General features: G+C 49.6%; 1 protein-coding gene across 2 annotated transcripts; it reads left to right on the top strand.

Annotated features, from left to right (window-relative positions):
* The first annotated feature begins 2746 nt into the window (after positions 1-2746).
* On the top strand, positions 2747-9919 carry LOC142404765 (C-type lectin domain family 4 member D-like). Of its 2 annotated transcripts, none has more exons than XM_075491767.1 (6): positions 2747-2872; positions 3420-3515; positions 7828-7920; positions 8549-8700; positions 8925-9046; positions 9778-9919. In XM_075491767.1, the coding sequence occupies exons 1-6, from the start codon at positions 2833-2835 to the stop codon at positions 9917-9919; spliced, it is 645 nt and encodes a 214-aa protein (XP_075347882.1). In that variant the 5' UTR covers positions 2747-2832. The 2 variants fall into 2 exon arrangements, with proteins under 2 accessions (XP_075347882.1, XP_075347881.1); XM_075491766.1 differs by having other exon boundaries at positions 2747-2878.
* Positions 9920-10970: the final 1051 nt, after the last annotated feature.

The raw sequence follows: 10970 nt of genomic DNA, 5'->3' as shown, positions 1-10970 counted from the left end.
TCTCCTAAGAGCTGCAGACTTCTTCCCTGGGTATACTGCACTGCTGTAGGGTCTCTGAGTGGTGGTGAGGACATCAACAATTGGGTTGGAGTTTGCCCGCTTAGGCCTGAAACTGCCCACCAACTATGAACGGCTACTGTTATAGAAGATCTCATTTTTGTGAGGAACCCATCAGTAAGCCTAATCTGAAATTAATCAGCCAGTTTATCATGGGTTATTCTTTTCTCAGTGAACCCTAGTTTCTGCAAAGTAGTGGATAAACAGGAAGCTGTGGCAGCAGCAAGAGGTGAGAAAGAGCAGTGGTGCTATTTAAGGCTGAGGGCATCTCACTTCAGCCTCCCTGCTCCTGTTCTATAAGCACTGGTGCCATGAAAGGTCTCATATCTTCTTGGATTCAACCTAATACAGCACATGCATGTGCATACCCACCCCATTACTGCTAGTAATGGGGACCCTCACTCTCAGCAACTCAAATCATACATCCACACACTGCTCTCCAGTGGGACTCTGCCTTCCACTAGACTTCAACTGGCTCCACATCTTCAGTGCTTTCTGATGGTTCTCCTCCTTCCTGAGTTTCATCTTCTCTCTCGCCTCTAACTCCCAGAGATCTCACCTCATAGGAGCTCCTCTCCTCCTTGCTGTGAGGAGTCACCAGTCACTCTCTGCAGATGTCCAATGGTAATTCTTTCCCTACCAAGGCTGGATGGAGGAGTTATTTCCTGCTAGGCAGGTAGAGGAGTAACACCCCTTTTCTCCACATGCAGGTAGGAAAATCCTAGGTGAGGTTTCCCCTTGAGAGTTTTCCTTTTGGAAATGAAACTTAGTGCCAAGGTATTGTTGTCTTCAGACACAATAAGACTGCTGGGCAAAGCTGGAATCCAGTTTCAGAGCCACCCAAGAAATGGGATAATGTCTGCCTCTCTTCCCTGCTAGGGGACTGAAGATGAAAGACAACCGCTCCCTCCAAGATAAAGGGACAGAAAAGCTAGACACAGTACTTGGCACAGTAGCTTGACACTGAGCAACTCAGCTCAGTGGTGTCTGAAGACATTTTACTACATTACATTACTGAGGAAAAGCAGATTATATTTTTGAACAAGTGGATGAGTGGCAGTAAAATTCCAGTCCTATAATATGTCAGCCAGAGGTGGAACAGTAGGTAGATTCAATGCTTGCTCCAAGATTATCATGTCACAGATGAAAACATCTCCTGGTTTGTTCATTGTAGTCCTAAACTTCCCATGTTCCACCTGTACTTGGGAATCTCCTTCCGTTATTGTCCACAAAATGTTGAAACAGAAGGAACAGATGTGTGGAGCTGGGGTAATAAAAACCAAGCAACTCACCTGGTAAGAACTGCTGGCAGAACGTTGTTATTTATTGTGCAGATTTTGAAGGAGGCTTTAGAGGTGAGGGTTGGAGATGCTTTGGGAAGTGAAACATCAGGGATAATTCCCAGAAAGCGACAGTAACAAAGTACATGTAGATAATTAAACAAAAAATCACAAGAGAGAGGACAAACTCTCCCCCTTCATCCCCCCCCCCCCCCCAGTCAAAAGTAACCTGCACAGAAAAGAAATAGCTTTCTATTTCTTTCTATTTTTCTTTTCAGGCCTTTCTGGTGGGAAGATATGGGTGGAGGTGATACTGCTGCACAGCTAACACTTACCATTGGCTCTCGTATTAATGAAAAAAGTGCACGTGGGCCAGAAATGACCGGTTTGCATGAATGATTACTGAAGCTCCAAAAGTGAAGAATGGGGCTGTTCCTTTATTAATCATTCTTTTTCCAGGAAGCAAACCAACTGATGCAAGGTTAAGACTGCAGATGGTAAAACTAGCTGAATGTGCATGACCAGTGCATGATAGGGCTGATGCAGAGTTCCTCTGTCCAATCTCTTTCTTTCTCTTTCTATGAGAATCTGCTGCATGAAGTTCAGGGCTTTCAGTGCTTGCTTTACAATGACTGTCACCTGAGAAATGGCACAGAAGGTGAAGTGTCAATCAAAGTAGTAGTCCATCAAATTCAGCATTGTACAAGTATGTATGGAGGATTGGTCTGGCATAGGCTCTTGGCTATGATGAGTGCTCTAAAGATAATGGAAGGCTGAGACATACGTAAAGTTGATAAGGGGGATTCATACTGGAACATGGAACATCTAATCAAGAATTACTGTCCTTGGGAGTGAAACACATCCTGGAGAAATATGTAAGCTAATTAAGATGTTTTGGGAACAATCTGAAGCTACTAGCAGAAGTGTGATAAGAAGCACCCTCACGCAAACTATCCTCATTATAATACTAAGAGTCACACCCGTTGAGCTGGAGACCCTGGCCCAAGCAGAAACCCCTCACCTTTGGGCATGTGTAGAATATTAAAGTAGTACTGTAGCTTTAAGAATAAGACAAGAAAATGTAGACCAACAGAAAGCTGCTTTGTGTAATTACTTATGCACATGCATAACTAGACTGTATAAATACTGCACCTGTATGAACGAGCGGTGTGCTAGCTTTGTGGAGCTACCACCTAGCACCTGGTCTTGCGCAAAATTTGAAATAAACTGGTATCTCGGCTTTGTGTGCGTATTGGTGTTGCACACTGGGTAATGAACTCCATTTGTGAGACAATTATGTGTGTCCCTACTCTAGAGGGTGCTTGTTCATTTTGTTCTCTAAGCCTCTGCCACCACATTGCATCAGAAGTCATTGAACTTCCGTAATGAGGGACGACCAGCTGTGTGTAGTTCTCTCTGCAATAGAAGAGCCATGTACCAGTGACACCCTGTGTTCCTGGGACTCAGTGGAGAGAAAAGCAACTCTTCATCAGAGATGATGACCCCTGGAGGGAGCACCAGTCGAGGGGCTGCAGGTGATGGTGAGGATTGCCTCTCTACTGTCATATCTAGGCAGGGTGGGAACAAGGAGGGATGAGGCTCTGGGAACTGGTGGTAGGAGACTGGACAGGTGTCCACTCTCTTGAGCTTCTAAGCAATGCTAAGGTGAGCAGTGTCCAAGTCCCACACCCCACCTAGTTGGAACCAGTGCTGGTGGTTTTCATGAGTGCAAGGGACCCCCCTCTCTGCAGCTGACGTGGACTGTGACTAGCATGGGACAGAAGAGCATGAGAGGGGAGCAATGGCTAGAGAGGGGAGAGAAGGTAGCCAGGGTGTGAAGCGGTGGACAAGAGCTCAGGGGAAAGGGGGAAGGAGAGGAGCTCCAGCAAAGCAGAGACACTATGGCTTGCTGCCCTTCAGTGCCCAGATATTACAAAAGGGTCTGTGGGACTCCACACCTTTCACTCCAGACACTGTGTTGCAGGAGGCCAGCTGTCTGGTGAGGGCTGCTGAGTTTCCTGGTCAGTCCTGTCCTTGTCTTAAGGCAGTGTGTGATTCCTGCTCTTGCCTTTTGTTTTTCAGCCCCAGTAGAGAAGAGAAGCTGTCCACTGCTTAGCTCTTTGGTCCTGCTCATTTCTGCCATTGTCCTCAAAGCAAGTCTCATATCCATCTGGCTTGGTGGGTTCTTGAATTTATTTATTTTGCCTGGAGGTGGAAGGGACTGGGGGAGAGGGGAGCAGTGGGAGAAGAAGACGTGATTAGAGAAGTTCAATTGCCTTTTGGAAACTGACTTGACCATGTGACAGCTGATTTGGCTTCTTTCTGCTTAAACAGTTCGCAGCTGTACAAACATTCCTGGTTAGTGTGGTAGCAACTGCATGTGGCCAATGTGCCTCTCTTCTGCAGGGATCCTCACAGTCTGATGATGTTGCTGCGTGATAGTTGCTGGGCTGAGGAACTTAAGGAGCAATAATACACTGTTGTGCATGAGGGTGTGAGCTGGTCCCTACTAGGATGGGTAGAATCCCTGCCCCACAACATCCCTGGTGTGAGATGGGAAGGAGCCTTCTTAAGATACACAGGCTATGGCCTTCCAGGGGGACCCCTGGCCCTAGTCTCTAGGTGAGGAAGAATTTTGCTGCACAACTGCTCCACTACTCCTTTGTGTGGTCTCAGGTGTTGGAGTGCCTACTGATCCCATCTCATTCCCGCTGACTCAGCACTGGCCAGGGGAAAAGCATGGTCCCTGGAGTTCCCTGGACAGTCCTTCCCAGGACCGGTCCAAGCCACCCTTGCCCTGACTTGCATAAGCCGTTAAGGCTTGCATAAGCCGTTACTGTTGCCTTTTCACATGCAGATAGTTATGCTTGAGATGTCAGTTGTCTGGCTGCTTGCAGTCTTTCCACAAGACTCCTGCTTGGGATTTTTCTCAGTGACTGACACTTGTAAACAGAAAGCTAAGCTGTCATTTAGGAGAGAATGTTTCCTGTCCTGCTCACTGTGGGAGAAAGACTGAGGATAAAAATCCAAATCGAGATGATCCCCTAATCATTAGTTGCAAACCTGTGATTTCTGGGCCACACAAAATTTGCAATTTTACTTTACCCCATTTTCAATGCAGAGTGTTCCTCTCAATAAAAATATCACCTACACTTTGCTCATGCTGTACAGCATTGCTGAATGCACAAGACATCCTGAACATGAGTCCTATCCTGAGCTCCTACATGGCAATGTTTTAAAGCTGCATCCTACCAGCAGGCCCCAGAGCACTAGTTTGTGCCATTCACTCTGGCTTCATTTGGCAGTGCCTCATCACTCCCCCTTGCTGTGCTGCTTAAATCTCCACATGCTCAAAATCCTGTCCATTGGCCACATGGCCACATGGCTAACCCTAGAACAGCCATAACCTGCCAGGACTTAACTGGCAGGCAGAAGAGAGCAGTTACAATGCAGGCAACTTGGAGGTTAGGTGGCTGATTCCCCCTGCTCCCGCAGCCCTCGCTTTTACCTGTAGTCTGTGACCTCTCTCCATCCAGCTGGAAAGCAACTTGGCAGAATAGGACCAATTTGGACACCAAATTGAACATGAGCCAACAATGTGCCCTTGCTGCAAAGAAGGCTAATGGTATCCTGGGCTGCATTAGAGGGATGTTTCCAGCAGGTCAAGGGAGCTGATCCTTCCCCTCTGATCAGCACTGGTGAAGCCACACCTGGAGTACTGTGTCCAGTGATGGGGTCCTTAGCACAAGAGTGACATGGACATAGTGGAGAGAGTCTGACAAAGGGCCACGAAGATAATGAAGGCACTGGAGCATCTCTCCTATGAGGAGAGGCTGAGAGAGCTGGGACTGTTTAGCCTGGAGAAGGCTCAGGGGGATCTTACCAATATGTGTAAATAACTGAAGGGACAGTGCAAAAAAGACGGAGCCAGGCTCCTTTCAGTGGTGCCCAGTAACCAGAACCAGAAGCAATGGGCACAAACTGAAACACAAGAGGTCCCCATGAACATCAGAAAACACCTTTTTACTGTGAAGGTGACTGAGCACTTGTACAGGTTGCCCAGAGAGGTTGTGCTGTCTCCATCCTTGGAAATATTTGAAAGCCGTCTGGACGTGATCCTGGGCAATTGGCTCTAGGTAGCCCTGGCTGAGCAAGGGGTTGGACAAGATGACCTCCAGAGATCCCTTCCAACCTAAACCATCTCTCTAACGCTTCCTCTCCCTTTGGAGTTGTCCCCCTCTATCATAGCTCTGAGCATGGCTGAAGGCAATGGTCAGTGCCTGGGAGACGGGAATGAGCAGACATGAGAGTCTGGGGCAGGGAGAAAGGGCCCTTCAAGGTCTGGCTAAAGGTCAAACAGATGGACAGGGCTGGGTGGGACTCCTGAGGAGAGGAGAGGAAAACTGGAGCCTCTATGCACTGTCTAAGAAGACAGAGGTGGAGTTGTGGAGTCCTGTCAGGGCAGCGTAGGTATGAATATCACAGGGGAAGAGGAGCACAGGGTGTTAGCAATAAGGTATGAAAGAGGAGTTTTTCAGGTTGCTGGTGAGGAAGCAATCCTTGTGGCTGAGGCCAATGGGACTACCACAGGCTTGTTCCGCGTGAAGGGTTGAGACTACTTCAGGAGAACAATTTGGGGTTTGTTTAATGATGAGCATCAAGATGCGTGACTAGAACAGGTCAGCAACCCCTGAAACAGCGCATGGGAGTTACTGAGCTTGATCTCCGGTAACATCTAACTTTTCTGTCCTTGTCGGGGCAGGAGCCAAACTGTAGGGGAGGTCACTACCCTGCACAGTGAAGTGGGAAGAACAGTTGAGCATTGTTGCTGGAGAACAGGGGTCCTTGCAGTTACCACCTCTCTTGCTATTAGCATTCATCTCTGCGGTCTCTTCCTGCACAGAGCAAGGCTGGACATGCTGCCTGAAGGTCTGGAGATGCTTTCAAAAAAGCTGCTATTATCTGTCGGATTATGAGGTATCCTGGGTTGCGGGTAGCAATTGCAATGCACAGTTGAATCCCAATACAAATGTGATTCTCATTACCAGTCTCTGCAGTATGCTCAACATCAAGACACTGGGTGTCCCCAGTGACCCAGAAGGAATATGTGGGTCAGAGCCAGCTCAGGCTCATTGCTTTCTTCAGACATGTTGTTGTTAGTCATTCAGTTCTTTACACTATTTTGGGCTGAGCCACGTATACGCTTGCCCCATGCTGGCCTGGTAACTTAGGGAGACGTTGCCCTCTTTTTGATTTTTTTAGAGGGATGAACAGTTACACAGCTGGTCAATTCACTCACCTGATACAACTGGTTGATTCACTCAACTGAACTACAACAAAGGCCACCGACTGGCCCCTTTCTGTTGAGATAAGGTCACCTTTCTTTGCAAGAGGTGTGGTCAGTCACACATCGCCCTTGCCCATCTCCTCTGAGCCTTCTTCCGTTATAGGAATTCTCTCATCCGTCACAGAGACCGCTATGATTACTCTGCCCTCCTCACTAGTAACGATAATTCTAAATGAAACGGTTGATAAAAATAGACATCTGTATTACTTAGCACACCCTGATCAGCTTCCAATCGATATCCCTGAGTGTCTGAGTCAGCGATAACTCTACAGTCCTTCGGGTTGTGGATGTGGCCTGCTGACGCTTGTCACCAACACTGTATTATTCCCCATAAACTGGCTAGTAAGTCCTAGGAGTTTACCTTCCACCCTGGTTTCAGCAGCTCTAGCTGTATGTGATTACCTTCACCTGGACTGTCTTTGTTGCTGAGGAAATAGACCCATCTAATGTCACTCTTCCAAACCACTGTTGATGTCCACACAACGCTGAAGCGCTGCTTTTTATTCACTGATTGAAAAGGGATTTAGACAGGCAGCTCGGCTGTAGGTATCTACATGGTAAATGCCTGTGGTTGGGTGGAATCAATCCCACCCTGTCTGGCATGTCCTCAGTGTGATGTCCTTCCAGTGGTCCTTCTGCTCTCTGACATGAAAGATTGTCTCTTTCTGCCAGGGCAGGCAGCCGTACCACTTGTTCGGGCCAGTTTTCTCAGAGCCTTGGACCAGGGATACGCTAACCCCACAGCTTCAGCTGCACAGCACCCGAGGGGGCCTGATGTCAGCTGCTCGGTGCTGGGACAGACGCTGTGGACAAACCACAGGCTGGCTACGGCCACCGGGCACTGCTTGGGTGGGTCGCAGGTTTCTCTAGCTTTGTTGGCCAGGCCATCCTGGCCAGATCTTGTCAGTCAGTGGGTGGAGGAGTCCTTGCGGGCAGCCGTGGGGTGCTGGGAGCAGAAATGCCTGTTTCCTTCGCCGAGAGGGTGGCAGTTACCACTGTGAAATGGAAGGAGACAGCCTGTGGGGAGGCGGTGCTGAGACAGTGCTTGGTGGGGCAGTAGGGAAACAAGAGTGAAGCCCAGAGACGGTGTGTGAGGAGCCAGGAGGAAGGGGTAATCCCGCCGCCTTTCCTCTCCCTTTCCAGTTGTTCCCTGCTCCCGTAGTGGTGACCAGCCCGCAGCCCTGCAGCAGAAATTCATGGAGTGGCAGTGTGTCTCGGCGGTGCCGCAAGGCAAAGGTCAGTAGTGCCGGCAGGGGTGCGGGAGGTCTTTGGGACGAGGACAATGAATGCTGGGGTCTGCTACGACAGCAAGCAGCAGCGGGAGCACGCTCCGGAGAAGCAGAGTCCAGAGGAGAGAGGTGGGGAGAAAAAGGATTTCCTGCAAGCAGCTTAGGGGGAGGAGAGGGCCATGTTAATGATGTCCTGGAGGGCAGGGTGGCTGTGAACTCTGGCAAAACAAAAGGGAGAGCACACAGCCACACAGGGAAGGTTAGCGATGGAGCGATAATAAAAGTGCAGCTCTGGTCAGGGAAAGAAGCAATATTCCCAGTTCCCTGGGGCTAAAGGCCTAACGGAGACTGTACAAGGAGAGGTCAAACCGGATCACCAAAATACCTTTGTCTTTGTCAAGTCAAGACCTGAGATCGTGTTACAAGGATTACTATGGATTTGTGTAGACAAACCTCACTGGTCATACCCCAAAGCAAATGGAAGAAATATCTGTACTATCCTTGTTTATTCAAGCCCTTTCTGTCAGGAAAAGTGATCTAAAGAGAACATGAGCATTGTCCCTGCAGAACGGGGATCCTTGCAGTCACCATCTCTCTTGTTGTCAGCATTCATCTCGTGGTCTCTCCCCGCACAGGGCGAGGCTGGACATGCTGCCCAAAGGGCTGGAAACGCTTTCAAGGAAGCTGCTATTATCTGTCGGATGATAGGATGCGCTGGAATGAGAGTGTGCAGAACTGCACTGGGATGGGCTCCCACCTGGTGGTGATCAACACCGAAGCAGAGCAGGTACGTGCAGGGCTGAGAGAGGGGCACAGCAGCCAGAGACACAGTGCCAGGCCCTGGAGGGGACCCAGAGCCCCTCCTTGCTCCTGCAGGGGAGGGGGGATGTCCTTTCTGCATCCCTGCAGCACCGGCTCCCCTCTGCCACCAGCCTCACCCCACAGGGACTCCTGTGCCTCCCTCCGCTCAGTCCTGCACCTCATGGACATTGTACCCTCCCTGATTACCAGGTTTTCCTCACTGAAGAGGTACAACAATCTGGAGTAGGATTCAATTACTACATCGGTCTGCATGCACCGGTGGTGGGCCAGTGGCAGTGGGTGGACCGGACTCCATATAATAAGACGGCAGCGTGAGTATCCGCGAATGGAGAGTGTTTAGTGCGGCTCCTGGTAGTGCACGAGAGTAGGAGAGATGTGAGGGTGTCTGTTGGTGCATGAGAGGGAGGTGAGACAAATCCTTGTGCGAGGATGATGATGGAGCAGGAGGGGGCTGTGTGGGACAGCAGGTTCACACGGCCCCATCCATGCTGGTTAGTGGCTGTTAGTTAACTAGCTGTGACGTGGCCGTCAATGCTGCAGGCACAGAAGCAGCTGCATCTCGCCAGCAGGAACAACCCTTCAGAGATGACCAGCCTTGCCTGACCTCCATACTGCCCCCGCCATGCGCATGTGCATATATATGCACGGGCATGGCCAGTGCTGTGATGCTGTGGGAGAGATGGGGCACAGGGAGAGATCTCCAGGGCTGTCCTTGCTGCGTCTCCTTCTGGAGGACAAACGTGCCCTGGAGGCAGGCACATGCCTCTGCTGGGTGTGCAGTGCGTGGGGTGAGCCGTGGTGAGCAGCTCCCCTCACCAGGACTGAGCAGGGCCCTGTTGTGTTGGCTGTAGGAAGAAGGCAGGTTTCCACATAAGACTGGTGCCAGTGGGACAGCAGAGTGGGAGGAAGGGTACTGCTTCTGTCCATGATGCAGCATCTGGAATTTTCCTCTCTCCCCTCCAAGCCTTGCATCCCGCTGTGGCCTTTTCCAGCAGTGCTCTACGGGGTACGATGGAGAGTAACATGTCTGCCTCTATCTCAGGTTCTGGCGGTCAGGGGAACCAAGTAATCTGACTGTGGAGATGTGCGTTGTAATCTTTAGGATGTCAAACATACAGAATTGGAATGATATCCGATGCGAGCACCATTATCGAATTTGTGAAGCTGCAGCAGTAACTGTGTGATGGAGCGACCGTCATCCCGAGTGAATCCTGGGCTCTTGTGTCCTTTTGTCCCTGAGTGGGTCCAGCAGCCACTGGCTGAAAAGAGGTTGAATTCTCCAGAAAGAAGACACAGGAATGGAAGACAAATGCTCAGAGCTGCAATTTCCTTTGTCTCCTTGAACAGAGCTTTCTGCTTTTTCCTGGGGCACACAGAGAATGTCCTCTTCTTGCATTGGTTTTGCTGAATAAATACTGATTTCCTATACAAGGGAAAATACAATATTAGACCAATGAAAAAGTCTCTGTGCATGCGCGCTCTCTCTCTCTTTTCCTCTCTAAGCTGCAGCTGTTTTGTATAAGCAGGATCAAAAGATGTTCCTGTGCCAGGATAGAGCCTGACGCAACTACTGCAGTACACGTTGCATCCACCCAGTGAGAGTAAACGCTCAGAGACAACCTGGCTACGCAGTCCCATTGCACACAGCCAAAGCTCTGGAGGGGACTGTTGCACAGGAAACCAGCTCTAGAGATATAATTATGAGTATTTGTTTCCATGGCTGAAAGTCTTGCCCAGGAGAGTAACAGGAACATGTGCCAGGAGTCTGACCTGCACATGGCTGACCAAGTATGAGGAGAATCCTCTCTCTGTGTCCCAAAGAGAGGGGAGAATCTGTGCTAGAGACAAGGTGATCAAGAGATTTGCCTTCCTAAACCAATCAATGGGAGTTGTTCTGTGAACAGCAGTGGGTGGTGGCAGGAGCTGCTGAATCCCATAGCCCAGCAAAGGCAAGGCTGCTGCAGCTCCATGTCCCCAGCTCCAGCTGGTAGTGAGACTGAGCATGTATGTACAATATGTACATATACACATACACATAGAAGAAAAAGAATATGTACATATAAGCAGCCACACAGGTCAACACAGACAGAAAGCACTGACGTAAACACAAACAGCATAACCAGCCTGATCCTGTTCCCCTCTCTGGCTGCTAGCAGGATGAAAGTCTGCGAGCAGAAAAAAATATGTTTACACATATGTAATATGGACCCCACCAGTAGCAAGGCTTAGTCATTC

The sequence above is a fragment of the Mycteria americana genome, chromosome 1 (assembly GCF_035582795.1).
Source record: "Mycteria americana isolate JAX WOST 10 ecotype Jacksonville Zoo and Gardens chromosome 1, USCA_MyAme_1.0, whole genome shotgun sequence".
Taxonomy (NCBI): Eukaryota; Metazoa; Chordata; class Aves; order Ciconiiformes; family Ciconiidae; genus Mycteria; species Mycteria americana.
The sequence above is the reverse complement of the archived record's forward strand: the minus strand, read 5'-3'. Positions and strand labels throughout refer to the sequence as shown.